Below are 20,562 nucleotides of genomic sequence, written 5' to 3' on the forward strand. Positions count from 1 at the left end.
TTTAAACAGCACATGTGACGGAGCGCATGAGACCGCAGTGAGACACATCTCAAGAAAAATGAGGCGCACCAAAAAAGGTCTCACGATGTACAGCGCTCCCGTGCGCTTACAAGCAATGAAGCTCCTGCACATAAGGCTACAGCACGTGCACAGTAACTCTACCTGCAAGGAATCGATCAAGGAAGCGCTTTTTTCTGATCGCAGTACGCAGTTGAAAAGAACTGTCAGTTCAAATGGGAGTTGCTGTAGAAAATTTCTGCAAAGAATCGGCGAGAAATTTCTTGAGCGATTCCTGTTCAGCAGCAAATCAGGCTTTAAAGCTAAGTATGCTGTTTCGCTCAAGAAAAATAAAGAAATTCCTTGACTGAATGGGTCAAGAAATTTCCTACAGAGAGCCCCCTTTGAAGTGACATTTCTTCTCAACTGCGTACTGCGATCAGAAAAAAAGTGATTTTCTGGACCATTTCTTGGGAAAAATTTTCCACGCATCGAGATAGGCGATTCCTTTTCTTGTCAGTAGCAAACCAGCCTTTATGAAGTAAATGAATGAGCCCTAAATGAGGATGAATGTTGATTGAGACCGTTCTTCATTTTCATCACTGTGAACGCGATATGCTTTTTCCGTGCACTTCACGTCCAATCACCCCCCTGATACAATCCACTGAACTGAAACCATGTAAATCTGTCAGGCGTCGTGCGCGTGCTTGCGTGTGTTTGTGAGGTCCCGAAAAAAGCGAACGTCGAAAGAAGAAACGCTGCGAAAATATCAGAGGCAAAAAGAATCGTAAGAAAAATACATTTTGAACACTACTTTTTTGCTTTGCGGATGGCCGCCCAATAGTTTCGAGTGCAAATCGGGTGTTTTTCGATAGGAATTGGTGACCGATTCCGGGGTGGAGTGAAGGCAGTGTAAATGAAGGAGACGCCATCCTCCGGTGGAACAACGATGATAAGCCAGGTAACAGTGGAGGCGCTTCATTCGGCCACCTACGTGGAAAACTATTTGGACTCAGTGGAAAACCTGCCGGACGATGTCCAGCGGCATCTGTCCCGGATCCGGGAGATCGATGTGCTGTACCGGAACCATCTGAGGGACGTAAGCGTTTACTACGAACAGTGGAGCAATAGCACCAACAATGGAATGGCAAATGGTGGAGCAGGGGGAAGTGGTGGAGGCGGTGGGGGAGGGAGTGATTCGTCCTCGACGACGCCAGCCACGGAACCGGTCAATAATAATGCCACCAAACGGGCCATTGCGCGGATCCAGCAGGGGCTGATTGCCGCCCAGGAGTTGGGCGACGAGAAGCTGCAGATTGTGCAACAGTTGCAGGACATGATTGACCACAAGACGCGCCAGCTGGATCAGGACTTCAAGAACCTGGGGAGCGATTTCTTCTCGAGGTATGTAAGGATGCATGGGTTTAGGGTTTCCATTAGGTGGGTGGGGAGTTTGCTGAGAGACCTCAAAAGGCCATTCACGAATTTTCACCAGTCCTCTGTACAGGGCTGGTAGCAGGGCTCGTTGTAGAGACCTGGTCGCTATTTTAATGCAAGTCAGTAATTTCAATGGAATGGAATACTTCTTCTTCTTTTTCTTCTTGGCATTACGTCCTCACTGGGACAAAGTCTGCTTCTCAGCTTAGTGTTCAATGAGCACTTCCACAGTCATTAACTGAGAACTTTCTTTGCCTTAGTTGCCATTTTCACATTCGTATATCGTGTGGCAGGTACGATGCCCAGGGAAGTCAAGGAAATTTCCATTACGAAAAGTTTCTGGACCGACTGGGACTCAAACCGAGGCACCTTCAGCATGGCTTTGCTTTGTAACCGCAGACTCTAACCACTCAACTAAGGAAGGCCCTTTTTAAACTATAACGACTGATTTATATGTTTGAAAAGGTAAAATATTCTGCTATGCATGATTGGAATGAGTAGTTTATAAACCAAAATATTGGATTTAATTTGTTTTAATTTATCAATGTAGTCTTGTAGAGGTTTTACCGAAATAAGCTCATAGGTGGTTCTGATCTAAACCTTTAGGGATGGGATTTAACACTAGAAGCAGCATGGAAAAAAATTACAGGTTCCATGCAACAAATGAGAGGTCCAAACGCAAAGGGGTGTAAGTGACATTTTTGTTGGTTTCGAGTTAAGTATAGTAAAATATTCTACTGTTCTTATGCTTGCCAACGCTAGTTTTATGTGATTTTTCCGTCCAACAGAAAAAAATAAATTACTCGTAAAAGATGGGCTTGTGTTTTTTTGGATGCCATACAATTTTTATGGAATTCAAAATTGCTTCATAAACTCCATAGTGGATTTTCTCAAAACTAGGTTTTTTGCTTTTTACCCCCTCAAATGGCATGCCTTTCTTACTTATTACTTTATTGTTTATTCCTCATCTTATAAATAAAACAACATTTTTATGAGGGTGTTAGCTTATCTATGTATTTAAAAAAAGAATCGTCGTGGAAAAAATATTAAAAAAAAAATACTGTTTCAGTGGGATTCCGTTGATGGCATATTTAATTTTTGGTACCTCCCGATTTTGGCAACATCAGGTCAATTTGAAATCGAACACTGTAGTGAAATAACGTCTTCAGCTTTCAGTGGTTTATTACAGAATGAACATCCCTAACTGTCAATCTTCTATTTTACCCTAAGTCTGCCTACTATGATCTTACTACATCTCGATCATAGGGGCTTATTCACAAATTTCATAACGCTAAAGGGGTGGGTGGGTGTCCTCATGATGTTACGGCTCATACAAAATTTGTAGAACATTCATACAAAAAGCGTTACGAGGGGGTGGGTGGGTGTCAAAAATGGCCATTTTCAGCGTTATGAAATATGTGAATGAACCCTAGTAGGCAGACTTAGGGTAAAATAGAAGATTGACAGTTAGGGATGTTCATTCTGTAATAAACCACTGAAAGCTGAAATTCTATCTGTCCGTTACGTCCATCTCCTGAAGTTACTAAGTCGTTCTTTACTGCAGCCGCAATGTTTCTTGATATTGATTGACAGCAACCGTTCGTCTCACACCGATATGGTCAAACAACATTTCGTTTCTTCCAGCAATAGGCAGCAATATGTCCGAATTGGTTACAGCAATAGCATTTCACAGGCCTCCTTGAAACCGTCTCCAATCTTGAGTCATTTCCTATCATACGAAAAGCTTGAACAATCTCTTCAACCGTTTTGAAATTCATCATTCGTGCTTGATTTTTCAGTACTGGATTCAATATTCCTTCAACTATGTATTCGACTATTTCAGATTCTTGCATCTTCAATTTTTGGGCGATAACTTTTTTGTCTTGACAGTATTCCATAAACGTTTCAAATTTTCCACTCCATGTCTTCTTTTCCAACAGTCTTCGAATCTCAATTGTGTTCACAGGATTATCGTAAAACTCCCTCAAGCTTCGTATGATTTTGTAGTAATTTTTCAGCATAAAATCCGCCTGCGAGTGCAACCAGAGTTGACCCTTCCCTTTAAAATTTTGAATAACGACAAGCTTCATGATGAACTCATTCACACCCAACGCACGTTTCGTATTTTCTACAACGGATATGAAATGGCTTAGGGTCAATAGGGGCAGTATGGTCCACCTAAGCAAAAGTTCTTGAAAAGCATAGAAAAACAATACAATTTAATCGATCCATAAGCTTAATTTGTAGTTTGAAGCATCTCCTTTCATACTACAGTTGTATTTTGGTAAAAAGATTACTTAGAATTTTTTTGGGAACATTTTTGAAAAACACTATTTTGTGTGTGACTCTACACTATACGGGGCGAAATGGTCCCCCCTACGGGGCAATATGAGCCACCATACTAAATCTTATTATTTTAATTGGAAAACCATTTGCAAGGCTTAATTTAGAAGAAGACAATAATGTATGATAGAGTTTAGTACAAAAACTGGGTTGAAGTCTGATTTGAATCATGAAATAATATGTTTTGCTGACAGTTCAATAAATCATGGTTCTAAGAGCTTCAGTTTTCAAACATAGTCGTTCAAATAAGTTTAACCAGTTAAAAATTCTAGTTTTAATTGAAATCACGTGCGATAACAATATTGCAATTAAACTGCTAAAATGACATGTCATTTTTGGTTATCTATTTTTGTGATAAGATAGCTTTGACCGGCTATGACCATATTGCCCCGTTCCTAGATGTTTCATATAAATTATATTTTATTGAAAATTTATTTTAGAATCTATACAATTTTGTGCACATAATGCCTATGAATAATGGAAGAACGAACTGCTGTGAAAAAAATTGAAGTCAATAAACAAAACTTTATGCAAAGCTTATTTTTACATCCAAAATCTTATAAGATTTTCGTAGTAGCATCAACATTTCAGATTTTTATCGATATATGAAGTTCCAAATCAGTTTTTTGCCTAGTTTTCACGGTGATGACTAATTGAAGCATACTTTATAAGGTCCTAAGGTTATTGAGATCAAAATCTGTGTTTTAAGCGCAAATAAAAGGTGGCCCATTTTACCCCGTATGACCATACTGCCCCGCCTTCCCCTACATCTTCTCCAGTGTCTCCAGAAAACGATGGCAACATTGAGGAGATTTCTTCTGGTTTGAAATGGCCAAAAACTTTCACTGGAACAACTCGATCAACTTCACAGACGTAGTTACAACCTCCGTTATCCGCGCAATTCGACGCTAATCTGGTTGATGGTTGAATAGCGGCAGCAGCAGCATTCATTGCGCTTGAAACGACGATACCTGCAGCAAGTGATCCGCCTACGTGAAGTGAATTTCCCGACATCTTATTTCTCTCAGCTACAGTTGAGACTCCAGTTTCCGCAGTGTTTTCTCCGATCGAAGCAAAACTTCCTGATTCCATGACATTTTTTCGACTCCGTTCCTACATGGCTTATCCCACTTCTGAATTGTAGTGAAACAACGTCTTCAGCTTTCAGTGATTTATTACAGAATGAACATCCCTAACTGTCAATCTTCTATTTTACCCTAAGTCTGCCTACTATGATCTTACTACAAACACATTCCAGGGCTCAATCTTTGACGAGCCATCAATCTTCATGAGCATCTCAATTAGAGATCAACATCTTTTTTTCAGGCATTATTCGGTGTGGCCAGTCCATTCAAGTCTGCCTATCTTTTCTTTGGATTTAGAACAGCTCATCCGAACAAAGCATAAGCATTGATGTATGTAAAAGCACACGTCAAGGATAGGAACAAATCAAGAAAAAAGTCGTGTCTAAGAGCGAGCTCTTGCAAGGTTCACTATCGGAATCCTAAGCGAGATCTTGAGAATCTAGGACGGATCTTGTGGACTTCCGTGGATTCCGATGGACTTGAAGACTTAAGTCGGGCTCTTGGGGTATATTTTAGTTCGAACTGGAACCTTTGAATTTCTGTTAATTTATTTCACATGGTTCGTTTATATCGAGCTAAACTTCTAAACCATAAGCATAAGCATAAGCAAAAAACATAAGAATTGATAACCATACAATTCGTAGTTGCTACTCCGTGAATGACCAGAATAATCGACGTTGTACAGGGAACCAAGAGATGTAGCTTGGGAGTAGCTTTCCATCTTCAATGTACACTTTCGAGAACTCCAAACATTAAAAAATCAATAACGGCGCCGGCCACGTCCTTACGGTTATAGGGGAAGGGAAGGAATGTTGGTATGGATCACCTCTGCATCGCCATGGTTGTCATGGGAAGGAGTTTTGTTAGTAGGGAGGGATCATAGCTGCATGATCAGGATTCACCTTGGTGAGTGATGCGATTCGTGCAACCTCAGTTTAAAAAATCATCTAGTACTCTAAAGACACCGGGAACATACGGCAAATCAACACTTTTAGCGTCGAACCATTCAAAAGTTATTTTTTTATAATGATAAACATCAGGTAAATAGAAAGGCATGGGATTCTCGATGTTAATGTACAAGAGTGTAGGCCGACACTTACAGTGACGAACTGCACATATATTTTTTAAATCAATTCATTCAAGGAATATTCCTACCGTTGTCATGGTAAAAATACGTTTCATAATATATTGCACATTTGAAATAAAAGCTTGAAGCGAGCTCACCAAACTGATCATCCATCCTTGATTGAGCAGCTGTAGCTACTTTAATCAGCATGCTCATTTCACAACAGCAAATGATCACTCCGGCGACGCGAAAACCTGAACTCGATTGCACTCAAACTAAAACAAGAAAAAATCCAGCGGTGTGACGACGCAAAAAAAACCTTTTTCTGGTATGAATGAAACAAAGCCAAAACTTTTTCGTTAGAGGAGTTGTTTACTGGAATGAGTTACCACAAAATATGTCCAGTGTAGTTAGTAAGGCAGCATTCATAAAACGGTGTCGAGAGTTTTTCTAGTTTTGTTTTGTAAATTAATTAAAGTTGTATGTTTTTATTTTCGCGAAATCATCTATAGTACATCCTCAAAATTATAAGTACACTTTGTTAACTGTATTATCTTGTAACACAAAAAGATGTAAGTCTTATGTTACGTATAATAAATAAACAAACAAACAAAACTCAAACCCTCAACAGCAAAAATCAAGAGAACCAGACAACGGCTTGGCTGCTTGGGCTTTATCAAAGCACTGCCCAGCAGAATGCGTGCAGAATGAACCATTTTATTTCCACTATAGACACTTTTTTCAAAAACTGCACCAGCAGTTTCACCAGAAAACGTGACAGATAAATTTTTCACACATCCGTTCGCGCGCGTTGCCTACTGCGATCTCTCATATCGAGCTGAACTTCTAAAACACAAAAAAAACTCAAATTTTTAAATTAAAATGATAAAAACTTTATTTGTCTGTTCAATGAAATTAGGTACGAACGGCGTTTATGAATCATCATCTACACTCCCGTGCAAAAGGTTTGGGTTCACCCCCTAAAAAACATACAAAAGTGTTCGGCCCATATCTCTGTGATTACGCGTCTAATTGAAACTCTCTAAGCCGCATTCGAAAGGCAAACAGTTATTCTATACTGTATACTAATACTTACTTCGCATGTATTTTTCTAAAAAAAACAATTTTTGAATATTGAATACTAAATTTTAACTTAAAGTTGTGACAAACCACACTGAAAAACATTTGTTAATTTATCAGCATTGGATCGACTAAAATTTTAGAACAAGGTGTTGTTAGAATCGTAATTTTATATTTTTTGAAGAGCACTCACAAAATGTTTGCGGAAAAATCTGAAAACTTTTCAAAATCATTGAAACAGTCATTCAAGTCATCGTGCAAAAGTTTGGGTTCTCTCCTCAATAAATTCAAAAACTAACCGTTATATTCACGATTTCTATTACCTTGAACATTTGTTAAGGCGTCTCAATGAACAATAACATAAATAAAATGTAAACAAAGAAAATTTTATTCTTGTCAATTCAATTTTCTTCTGTTCAGTTATGTTTGTTCAAATCATTCGACAACATTATAACTTCAACATTTTCAATGTTATTTCTTATTTTATAAGACAGTAATGGCGATTCTGCTCTGTAGAATTTTCAACGCTCGTTATTTGTTAAGGGACCGTGAAAAAATGACGTAGCATTTTTTCACTGATTTTTTACACCCCCCTCCCCCCTCGTAGCATTTAGTCACTAATGCTGATACCCCCCCTTGGAAAATACGTAGCATATCCAGCACCCCCCCCCCCTTATTTTTTTCCTCAGTAAAAACGAAACATTAAAATCCTGAAACAAACTAACTTATTTCCTGTTTAAGTTACATAATTGTGGTTCCCAGTTTTTTTTTTTCATTTTGGTTAAATTTAGTTTACATTTCATTTGTAGTATTTTCGCTTTTGTTAAAACCTAAAACAAGTTTACAGCTGAAAATTTTCAGTTGTCAATACCAATGTTGCTGAACAACGATCGGAAACGCGAGGCACGATGAATTTTCGTAGGCATCAAAACAGAATCTGCGAATACACACAAACAACCGTTCGGGCGCTTCATTCGTTCGTGTTTCATTTTCGGATCGCTGTTTCTCCCGACGCTATCATCGGGTGATTATCCATCGCTCGATAATGTGAACGGTACGATCCACGCTGCCTACTCTTCGCGAAGAACAGGAAAATATTCATTTCGATCATCTTCATGCGGGCTTGTAACAATCACGCTAAACTTGCTCCGCTCAAAAATGAGTGCCAAGCGCAGAAAATTGGCTTCTTTTCGTGCAGCACAGATTCTGTGCAAAGGGTCTGTACACAGTTTTGTGCAAACTGATTGAGTGAATTGGGTTGTTTAGTGAAAAAAAATTCACTGTTTGTTCCAGCTTGATCGAAAGAGCTCATCTTTCTAAGTATAACACGATTTTATATCACTTCAATATCTCAATGTTGATATTATAAATGATTAAAAAAGATTTCAATCCGTCGAATCAATGACATTTCAATTTACACAATGACAGTTCATCCCGAAGTAAAATTTGCCGAGGGGTGATTCAAAAGTGATTTCCATACTAATTTCAAATGTGTTTTAAAAATAGTTCCAGGTAACGGAAAATTGTGAAACTTTGTATTCTAGTTTAATTTTTAACGTAGATTCAGAATATGTAAGAAAATTGATACCCCTAAACAAGCCAATTGCGCACAGAGGAGGAACGCTTGGAATGCGGAATTCGTTTCCATTTTTGTTTTGCTTCTGAAAACATAAAAAATACCAATTTTAAAGAAGCGGAAGCAAATGGGGAAAAAACTTTCGCATTTGCGACCATCTTCCGGCTTTTCGCTAGAAAACATCTCAGAAAACTCCCCATCTTACCAACGGCCAACTGTTTGCTGCCACGCGGGATATCATTCACAGTTCCGTTTCCATTGATCCCGGACAGCCGAAGGCCAAAACGTCGGCAACTCACAGAATGAGTGCGACCTACTCAGAATTTTCACTCAGTCAGCCAGTTCTGCATTGGTTGCCTCATTCTGTGTAGTTTTAACACAAGCGCTGCATGGAGCTGGCTTAGCGTGGAGTGTTTGCTTGGCTTTACGAGAAGAAGCAACCTTGCAATGAATCACGAGAATGAACAGCGTGTGGATAAATGAATCCTACGAGTAGAATGGCTTCGCGAACCACTTATCGGTGTGTTCATTTTGCTTCTTCGGCGTTGCATCCGTTCGCTTTTTGCTATGCTCTTCGTGACGCAAAAATGAAAAATGAATTTTGGCGAATGTTGGATCGCGAAGATGCGTCGATCATTGATCACGAAGAAGATCCATCGCAACCCTGGTCAATACCATATTTTGGTATTATGAGGGTATTGGGAAAAAATGTTAAAAACAATTAAAAATACTTTATCTTGGTATTCGGTAGCTATTGAGGTCTGCTGGAGGTATTGAACTACTATTCAAAAAGTTCACTTTTATATGAAAATCCATCATGTATTATTTAGGTATTACAATACCTGAACTAATTATAGATTTGGTATTTGTAGAATATGCATGAGATATTATATGAGTCATTTTACCTTTTATACAGGGCTCAATCATATCTCATTCAGGTTGTAAGTATTCGAAGTTATCTGTTATGGAATACTTCAATTTGGTATTCAGTAGCACTTTACTATAATAATATTCAATATTTGCCTAAATGAGCATATTACATTCTTTTGAGGAAAATAGAAAATATGAATTAAACTAAAACGGTTGATTCTTGGTCTTGTTAACAAATGGAAACATAATACTTTCCAAGGCGATAAAACGTTGACTTTTACTTTATTTATTAAACTTTCAATTGGTTTATTTATAAATAAAATAGTTTGGACACTAATACAATATACAATAACTTTTTAAAGCTTCATAAAATCTGCTCGATTTTCAGGAAAATAAGAAATTTGTTAGAAAACTTTTAATCTTATCATATTAATGATTTGAAGCTGAATCATAATTTTATAACTTAGGTTTAAAATTATGACAAAGAAGTTTGATAAAAAACTGTTTGTCATTTTTTCAGCGCTACCCTTTTTTCCGAAATAGTTTAAAATGCTAAGTCCACAAGTTGGAACCCCTCCCTCCCCCTCGTCACACATCGTCACAAATTCGTGAAGACCCCCCTCCCCCCCTAAAATGCTACGTCATTTATGGACGACCCCTAAGCAAATCGGATATGACGTCGGATAACTCTTTGGGAGAAATCAAACGGAATCCTTCAATAAAGTATCTATAAACTTTTTCATGTGGGTACACCTACCCCATTTTTATGTTTTGAACTAGCTTTACATAGACATTCCACGAGATTTCCGTGCGTTGTCATATATTGGAACTTTTCAATCAACGTCTTCCTTTCAATTGGCTCTCCGAAGTAAACAGATTAATATCGTAATATTTGGCAACCTTTTTTTAGAGAAGTTTGGCCATGATAATAGCTATTAACGCTTTAACCCTGTCCATAGGTGATGGAACCCTGTCCATAGGTGATGGAACCCTGTCCATAGGTGATGGGATTGACGGTGATTAATCAAGTGATTACATATTGTTGATATTGTGAAAAAATACTCTTATGCTAATATATTGATCGCGAAAATTTATCGTAATTATAACTTATAAAATGTAAGCTAGTCTAATAATGGCATGTGTTTCAATGCTTAAATATATTTTACACTTGATTCATCACACCTTCAGCATGAGTTTAGTTACTGTCGCATGATCTAACACCAGATAACTACGCATAATGCTGGAGGGACCGGCAGGGCCTACTACCAGTCTCTACTAACACTCAAATCACTAACAAGACTGGGAAACCAACGATCACCTTCTTCAGTAGCACTATTTTTAATAGTAGTATTAGTTCAATATACATAAATCTTTTTCAGTACCCTCCCCTAGGACGTGTAATCTTGCCGCGATGGGTGGGCTTACCCCATTAGCACTTATATGGGAACCAAAGACATGTCCAGTCGTGGTGGTATCACATCAAGAAATATTTGTTTAATGCCGCGTCATCAACCATCTGGCATAGATGCATCAATCTTACGGATGTGATCCAACGGTTATCCTGTTACCAGGCATCGGGGTAACAAGAGCCGTAGCCACGCTTTGATGCAGATAGGTTAGATTTTGTTTAAATGGTTATAATATTGACTAATGAGGAGAATGACTAAGGATCCATCGAGTAGAATTTGACACAAATGTTAATTTGTTATGCTTCTCTCATTAGAATCATAATAAAAAACCACATTTATTATGTTGGTATCATAAAACTACAACAACTTCATCCTCGCAAAATTATAATAAGTAGATAGGGCTTAGGCGCGATGAAGCTTTATTTTGTCACCGAAAAGTGGATCCGGACAATTAAAAATGACTTTCTATTTCTTTATTATTTCTAGTATAGTTTTTAACACATATAAATGTATTTACGACGATTCTAAATAAAAACAGACGAGACCAGATTTGAATATGAATAGATGTATAAAACAAACTGATCAAAATCATTATTGACCAACATGACAAAAGTAGTAAACTTAAAATATTCAACTTGTCCAAGTACCTACTAATAAACATGTTAAAAAGGACCTTTAGCAATACTGATCAACGGGACTGAGGAAAAACTAGATCAACAGTCAACACATAAAGTTTCCGATGTCGTTGACTATAATCAGCGAAGTAGTCAAACGCAATTCAATGAAAACTCACTAAATCCTGTTTATTCCTAATACTAATAGCTTTCTTTCTTTCTTTCTTTTCATGTATAACAACTAACAACAACACCATCACGAGGGAGCAAGTGGTCTGTCGTATGTATCAAACGTCGTATTAGGAGCCGAAGCACATAGATCAGCACGGACACGGATCGAATGAACATCAAACTGAGGTAAAAACGATCCATATGCGTTGGTGGGTATCCTAAGAAAGGGGTAAGTAACATTTTTAATTTTTAGCGAACGCATATTGTATACCATTTCAGCCCCCCTATATATTCATAATACCGTACCAATAAGTTTGTCTATCCAAACTGTAAACTAACTTGAGACATTATTCAATTGAATTCTCATTTTGAGAAGACCTCAGAACAATAACAATAAGACGAACATAAAGCACATCGATGACCAAACCAAACACATTTACAGTACATTTAGATTTGATACTTCTCCTCATATTAATTATCTACAACTTGGATTCGGTACTACAAGATGGCAACATAGACAGTCATCTCTCCTAGAAAAGTATTGTATTGATTAGCATTCCAGTACGACCTTCGGAAGATAAAGACTATTTAAAACCAAACACTTGATTCATATTTTGTAATTTATTCATATAGTATAACACATCACGTTTCAGACTAGTAGCATGAACGACTAAAATACTAGAGAATACATGACGTACAATGACGAGGCACTTCAGATAGTTCTTGTTCGCGTATAGATGGAAGTACATTTCATGTTTTTCACTTCAATAACCTTTATTCCATTCGGGAAAGAAGGATCTCCCTATCGCTATCGTTTGATATACGACCGCATTCTGTATAATTAACATTTTCTGTATATCATTTTCAAAAGATGCTTGGAGATGACATCTGTGCTACAATTTGTCAACATAGACTACTACAACATAGCTCTGTATGTTATTTCCAAGAAATACATTAATTAATAACATATATTTTCATGTCGCTTCTCCATGCGTAAACAAGAATCCGATTGCTAAGAACTAAAGGATGACTATACAAACATGACTACGGGAGGGAAACTGAAGCAAAAACAATTTAATAAAACTACTTCTGCACAATATTCAAACAAAATAGTGTTAAAGCGGGCAACATAGCCTATTCCGTCTAAATTTTGGCAAAAGTAGAGGTAAAAATTTGCACTACGGGGTCCAGCACAGACAACGAAGCTGTCATACAGCTCCAGCTGAGTACACCATAAAAAAAAAAAAAAAAAATATACATAAATCTTTTTCAGTAGACCACGAGGCGTCAGAGTGGGTGCGGGTGGTCTCTGCGTCTCACAGGTCATTGAAAATAGGCATTTATGTTAGGTTTACTAACAATGTAGTAATTATTACCTTAGTAATACCGTAAGGTGCCGTAATTCAGCGCATTGCCTAAATCCGTAAGCGTATTTGGTCCAAAATTTGTCGAAATTTAAGAAAAATTTTGAAATTTGCCCATACCGCTATTTATATATGCTGGAAATGCATCATAATTCCAATTAAAATTATCATTAACAATAATTTACGATTTTTGAGAAATATTGCAAAATGTTCTGAATTACGGCATTTTACGGTCTTGCGTAAGGTAGGTTGTAGCGGTATTAGAGATAGTTTAGTAGTGTTACTGATATATGTATAATAATTAGAAAACTTATGACACTGTTGTTACTGAAATGTTTTATTTTTAAATATCTTTAATATAATGTTGTTGAACAAAATGCTGTAATTTATAACTTATTTAATTCTCTAAGCATTTTTGCACTACTTTGCATTTATCACACCAACACTGGCGACATTAGCGTTCTTTGAGTAGTATTTCTGTTATGTAGTAGTAACCTCTATCGTTTTTATTCTAACGATCATAACATAATTACCGTGAGCGTAGTAGTGGCAATAACATAGAAGTAGCTTTTGTATTTGTAGTTAAGGTATCATGGTATTAGTTCCCTGTCCTTTGGTTCAGAAAGGGGTATGGGCGCGTTCTGTCAACTCGGTCGAGGCAGATTTCTTGTGTGAACAAGTTACAACATGGACGTTCTAAAGTTCCAGAATGAAGTGTTGTGCATTTGTAGATGGGATGGATTCGCGTTCGTGTTTTACTTCTGCTTTTCTATAAAGTTATATACAATAACTGACCCTTAGCTTAACTATTTAAATTAACAGTTGCAAATACAATAATCGTTTTGAGCTTACTAACATGTCGTCGCGTTAATCTTATCATAATGATCTTTTATCTACATCCGTCGAACCATTCTGAATGGCCGTTGTGAGAATATCACCAAGAACTTCTCACATGCAATAAAGCTGGATTGTCATACATTGAAACATCAAGGTTCTCGCTCTTTCGGATTCATTTTTTGTTGTTTATCATTAGTTTCAGGGATTGTTATCGTGGGAATCCAAAGAGCGAATTTTGTATGACTTCAATGTACGCCAATACTGCCATAAAGCATGTAACAATCACTAACATTCCTTCTCTCTTTATCCTTGTTTTCATATCTAACCCGCTTCGAGGAATAATTCATCGAAGAGGAAAGGCATCTCTTATCATGGCAGCGTAATGGCCGAGAAAACGTCGGTTTGCGGTCGCATCTCTCCATCCTCGGTTCTGTCACACGCTCGCCAAATCAATACGCACTTGATCCGCCCACCAAGCTTGCTGCACTCCACGCCTTTGTTAAGTATAAAGTTTCTGTAATCATTGAATACTAATTGAAAGGTAAATCAAATGAACTTATTATTTAACTAATAACAAATTTGTTCAAATTTACAAAACACCACACAAAACCCCTCCTTTCACATATCCTTAGGCAAAACACTTCACTACCGTTATATGTATGACTGATTCATGTTCTTTCGACCTTGCATCATTCATACGTGTAGGGGAAGTCTAGAGTAAAAGCAAAACTTAAAGAACCTTCTGGTCAAAGATGTTGCGTTGCCTACTTCCAAAACTTCAAATCTCCCGGTGTATTATGGACGGTATGAGTTTTCAAACTTATGCTGGAGACTTGGCCCCTGACCCCCTTGTACATCAATAAAATAAAATAAAATAAAATAAGATAATAGCTATTAACGCTTTAAGTATAGTGTTTCTTTAATTATCAGCACGTTCAGTTGTTCTACGATAATTGCGAACCTTGCTTACCTATAGCTGCCTGAAGAAAAAACACAAATTCAATCTCTAATGAGAAACTTTTCACTCGCCCCACGTGAGTAGAAAATTGACGGTGTTTCAATTTAGTTATTTCTAGATCTACGTCGAATTAATTCTAAAACATTTTTTATTGCAGTTGGAAACTGTCAGAGGGGACAACTTAGTAGTGGTACAGAAAATTATTTTCCGCAACTTTTTTCCACTGAAAAATATTAAAATAAGATTGCACGCCGCCAACTTGTTACGGAGTGATAGTTGACAGGTTTACAATCTTTCGCTGTATTACGCAAAAATTTGCTGAAAAATCTCAGGAATCTCTTACTTATCGTAATGTTCTGAATAGCCTCAAAGGTTTACGCAAGAGTTTAAAACGTCAATTCACATATTCAGTAAAATATACCAATTATTTTCACTTATCCCATTTACCCACTTGCCCCGCGGTACCTTATGGGAGTTAAAATCATAAGGAAAATGAATTGTTTTTCTTATGTTTTGAATCAATTTGGACGAGTAAATGAATGTAACGCTATCATGTGAATGTTATCTACTGAACACAAAAGTTCCATGCTGATTGACTATGTAAAACGGTATATAATCACTATGGCTACAACTGGCGTAAGGCCAAAACCGGTGCTTCTACCAATTTATTGAGAATTTGGAAAGGAAATCCGTGAAGCAATCTCCAGATGTATCCTTGAAGAATTTGATGCTTGAAATCATCACTTTTTGTAAGAATCTCTGCTGAAATTCTTGAGGTATTGGTTGATCCTTCGACCTGGTTGCTTGCTCCTGCGGGGGTGAGCGACGAGGGCAGGATCAAACATGTCGCGCGTCGTTCGCGAACCACGGTGGAATAGTATCGCGGATCGCGATAGTAGTGTTTGATCCTTTGATCTTGTCGCCAATGTTGCTGAACAACGATCGGAAACGCGAGGCACGATTAATTTTCGTAGGCATCAAAACAGAATCTGCGAATAATCACAAACAACCGTTCGGGCGCTTCATTCGTTCGTGTTTCATTTTTGGATCGCTGTTTCTCCCGACGCTATCATCGGGTGATTTTCCATCACTCGGTAATGTGAACGGTACGATCCACGCTGCCTGTTCTTCGCGAAGAGCAGGAAAATATTCATTTCGATCATCTTCATACGGGCTCGCAACAATCACGCTAAACTTGCACCGCTCAAAAATGAGTGCCGAGCGCACAAAGTTGGCCTTTTTTTCGTGCAGCACAGATTCTGTGCATAGGGGCTGTACACAGTTTTGTGCAAACGGTGGTAAACAAAACTGAATGAGTGAAATGAGCACAGAGGAGGAACGATTGGAATGCGGAATTCACTTCCAATTTTAAAGTTTTTCAGAGATTTTTTCATCTTCATCTTCTTTTCATCTTCCGGCTTTTCGCTAGAAAACATCTCAGAGAACTCCCCAACTGTTTGCTGCCGCGCGGGAGATCATTGACAGTTCCGTTTCCATCGATCCCCGCACAGCCGAAGGCCAATACGTCGACAACTCACAGAATGAGTGCGACCTACACAAAATTTTCACTCAGTCAGCCAGTTCTGCATTGGTTGCCTCATTCTGTGCAGTTTTAATACATGCGCTGCGTGGAGCTGGCTTAGCGTGGAGTGTTTGCTTGACTTTACGAGAAGAAGCAACCTTGCAATGAATCACCAGAATGAACAGCGCGTGGATAAATGAATCCTACGAGTGGAAAGGCTTCGCGAACCACTTATCGGTGTGTTCATTTTGCTTCTTCGGCGTTGCATCCGTTCGCTTTTTGCGATGCTCTTCGTGACGCAAAAATGAAAAATGAATTTTGGCGAATGTTGGATCGCGAAGATGCGTCGATCATTGTTCACGAAGAAGATCCACCGCAACACTGCTTGTCGCTTGCTCCTGTGGGGCGAGCGACGAACACTTGTTCGGCGTTCAATGCTTTTATCGAGTAATATCGCGAATCCGGTTAGGCGCATTAATTTCAAATTATATATTTATCGTATACCAAAACGAATCATGTACCCAAACCTTTCCCATATTCAAACTCCCAGTGTCTATTTGTGGAAGTGCAGAGGACTCCTCGGCTTCCGTAAAGCAAGTAACACGTCAACATTTCCCTCCCATCCCTAAATTGACCTGCATTCGAACGCAGCCGGCGCCGTTATTGTTTGTTATAATAATGAGAGCACCAGTACTTACACATTGAGGATGCTACAGATCCCGAGTAGTGTCTGTTGGTTCCCTGTGTAAGTACAGCTGTTCTTGCAATAACGGAGTAGCAACTGCGGGCGGTCAATCATGCTCATGCTCATGCTCATGCGAATCTCTGCTGAAATTCTTGAATGACTTTCTGGCATCGTAGGAAAAAATACAGGTTGAAAACTTGAACAAATCCTTAATGTCTGAAACAATCGCTGTGTAAAATAAGGGATCGTCCATATACCACGTAATAATTTATGGGGGTAGTGGATGTCTGTCTAATGACCACGGTCTATACAAATTTTAATTTTTGTTTGTATGGACAAACGTCCACAAGGGGAAGGGATGGTATCTGGAATCCCAAAACAAAAGACCAAGTGGTTAATGGACACCCCCCAATACGAAGAGTAGTTGCTCCGTAGCAAAACTTGCATCGACTTAGTAAATTTGAAACGTTTTTGTAATCAACCTTGCAATTTCGATGTGTGTTTTAACGGCCTCAACTCGGTTTTGGTTAAACATATGTCAAATTCGTTTTTGAACCTATGATGGAACTGGGGAACCCCTTTCTGAATCACAGTTTAAACCCCAACCCGATTCAGGTACGACCTAATTACAATTTGCTTGACGTTGGTTTGTTTATGTGTTGTTCACCGACCCAGTCCCTAAAAACGAAAACGACAATAGATTTGTAACGTTTTTAGGAAAAGGCCCCATTTGCGATAAAAATATCCTAAAAAGCGTTAGAAATGATAGGATCTTTTAGAAAAATGTTATTTTTTCAATTTTCATGTGTGTTCTAAAATCAGCCAAAATCCGATTTGTTTACATTTTGGACTTGATGCCATCAATAGAAAGATGAATAAGAGTGAGGTTAAATTTCGCAAAATCTATTTTGAAAACTAAAAATTGGCGTTTGTCAGACAACTTTAATTGTGATGAAAATGTAGGAAAAATGTTTTGTATAAGAATCATGACAAATTTTACATCATTTAGGCTATAGCAAGTGAGAATTAGCTAATTGAATTTCCAAATTTTCATGAACATAACCCAACTTATTCGTAAATTGAGAGACATTTGTCATAACGGTCATAAATTACCTTACGCCAAATAGCCCACTCCCTTTAAAATAATAACTATATAATTGTATGTTTCCTTTTTCAGGTTGGATTACAATCGAGAGGAGAAGGTGACTGAAGGCCAACAGAAAGAAATACGTTCCAATAGCCCCGGAAATGCATGTTCGCCAAATAACGTCAATTCAGCGCCGGCGGTTTACGCTTCAGCAACCGGCAACGGACAGAGTACCAGTGGAGTCGGGTCAAACGGTGGAAATGGTTCTTCGGCAAATGCAACAGGAGGAAACTATTCCTCTAACAGTGGCAGTAATAATTCCGGAAACGGAAATGGATCCGGAAGTTCCAGCAGTGGTAATGGAGGCGGAGGTGCAGGAGGAGCTGGAGCAGGAGGCAGTAGTGGAAGTGGAGCTGCGGCTGAACGTGGATCGAAAAGGGCGCGGCGAACGCGTACTGAACAGAACAGTGGCAGTGCAAATGGTTCAAGTACACCGAATTCCACATCCGGAATGCCGATGGACATAGATCCCATCGATACGAGCAATATCAAGCAGGAGGTGGGAATCGGTGGAAGTGGGCAAGCTTCCACAAGTGGTGCCAGCGGAAGTGGAACCGGAGGCAAAAACCACTCCGGACAGGCGAACAACAGCGGCCAAGGCAAGAAGGGTAATGCGGGATCGGGTAAGAAGAAGAAACGGAAGACTGGTCGAGGGCAGGCCCGGGAAGCACGAGAGGACACTCCCCCACCCGAGGAAACCATCGATCCGGATGAGCCGACGTATTGCTTGTGTGATCAGGTGAGTTTGGTGTTTTCCAATACTTACAATCTTTATTGAACAATTAGTTCAAGTTTTATCATAGTAGAGACAAACAGATTTGATTTACGACTACGAAATTACGCAAGATTTTATGATAACATTTGGGGCGAAATAGCAAACATCGAACAAGTTCAAGTTTTAGAGACATATATTTTTCGATTTCGCCAGCTCAAATTTCGGTAGGGCTAGATCTAGAATTGATGTGGAGCAAAAATGAAATTTTTTTTCACCATTATATTTATAGTTCGCATATCTTAGATCTGTGATGCAGAGCTGGTAGCAGACCTTTATAAATCATGTTTTCCTGATATATGGCAGACAAAACAATCTAGAAGACATTATCTCCTAAAAATCCCTGGAGCAATTTCTGATTATATTATATACTAATTGAAATGCACGATTTTTTTGCGTAATCCGTAAGAGAATCAATGGATAAATACCTGAAGGAAACTATGGACAAATGCCAGAATAAATGTTCGTTGGGGTTCCCCGAGAAAATCGCGAAAAGGATATACAGAATAATATCTGACGTCATGTTACAAAGAAGAATCCCCTTAAAAATCTTAGACATATTCCCAAAAAGATATCTGATAAGTTTCTTTAAGCAATCCTTCTTAAACATCTTGTCCTTCTTGGTCTCTTTTTTCCCCTTTTTAGTGTTTAGGTCTCTTTTTCAAGCATAAGGTGTCTAAAGTTCCTATATTTTTAAATTAAGTCGTTACAATCCTTGGTAATGTTGTGTTCGTAGATTGGCACATTTTTCAGGGCTTTCAGTGGGTTATGAGAACGAACAAATTAAACCACCTTGTTGTACCGATTCTCGAGATGTTTCTGATCTCTCCATCATTCGATTCTCCCGTCTCCTTGCAGATCTCCTTCGGCGAGATGATCCTGTGTGATAACGATCTGTGCCCGATCGAGTGGTTCCACTTCAGCTGCGTGGCGCTCATGTCCAAACCGAAGGGCAAGTGGTTCTGTCCGAACTGCCGGGGCGACCGACCGAACGTGATGAAACCGAAAGCCCAATTCCTGAAGGAGCTCGAACGCTACAACAAAGAGAAGGAGGAGAAAACCTAAGGATATTCGCGGAGAGAGCTTTGGCGGATAATTTTACTTTTATGTAATTTATTGTATTTTTTCCTTTTTATCTTTTTTGCTACATTCTTATAAGGACTAAAATAGTCAATCCAAGAATCTTTATTGGATTTATGTATAGATCGATTTTCTCTGGAAAAATGTCATGTAAGTTCAATCCCTTTACATTTTGCTAAACATTTGAGCAGATCATTAGGAATAAGGAATGTTCCGATTTATTTTTTGTTTATTTTTTATTAGATGACTTTTCACCTCGGACGTATACATAATTAAGATTTCTTCATTATAATGAGAATTTTATTTCCAGGGGTTGCAGATATTTCATTTCATCATAGAGGCAACCCCCAAGCGGTTTAATTGTATGATTGCCCATTCAGTTGATAATCATTGTAGAAAATTTCATTTTTCATTTGGAAGAAATAAATGAAAAGAAACGAAACACATCTGACAGTACATAAGAGGGAGAAATGAACAACAAAAAACTTACACTTATGGAACATATTGTATTGCGAAATTATAAGAAAAAATAAAACCGATTTGACTTTA

The 20,562-nt window shown here is 38.3% G+C and overlaps 1 protein-coding gene across 2 annotated transcripts; it reads left to right on the forward strand.

The window, feature by feature from the left end:
- The first annotated feature begins 685 nt into the window (after positions 1-685).
- On the forward strand, positions 686-20,562 carry LOC5578740 (inhibitor of growth protein 1). Of its 2 annotated transcripts, none has more exons than XM_021849448.1 (4): positions 686-784; positions 873-1,401; positions 18,192-18,900; positions 19,792-20,562. In XM_021849448.1, the coding sequence occupies exons 2-4, from the start codon at positions 914-916 to the stop codon at positions 19,996-19,998; spliced, it is 1,404 nt and encodes a 467-aa protein (XP_021705140.1). In that variant the 5' UTR covers positions 686-784; positions 873-913; the 3' UTR covers positions 19,999-20,562. The 2 variants fall into 2 exon arrangements, 1 of the variants encoding a protein (XP_021705140.1); XR_002501225.1 differs by having other exon boundaries at positions 699-1,401; positions 19,792-20,163; positions 20,324-20,562.

Source organism: Aedes aegypti, chromosome 3 (genome assembly GCF_002204515.2).
Source record: "Aedes aegypti strain LVP_AGWG chromosome 3, AaegL5.0 Primary Assembly, whole genome shotgun sequence".
NCBI lineage: Eukaryota > Metazoa > Arthropoda > Insecta > Diptera > Culicidae > Aedes > Aedes aegypti.

Excerpts from the sequence above, each read along its gene's own strand:
- LOC5578740 (XM_021849448.1), top strand. The coding sequence starts at position 914 with ATGAAGGAGACGCCATCCTCCGGTGGAACAACGATGATAAGCCAGGTA. Across the intron at positions 1,402-18,191 it reads GGGAGCGATTTCTTCTCGAG|GTTGGATTACAATCGAGAGG; the intron begins GTATGTAAGGAT and ends TTCCTTTTTCAG. Across the intron at positions 18,901-19,791 it reads CGTATTGCTTGTGTGATCAG|ATCTCCTTCGGCGAGATGAT; the intron begins GTGAGTTTGGTG and ends GTCTCCTTGCAG.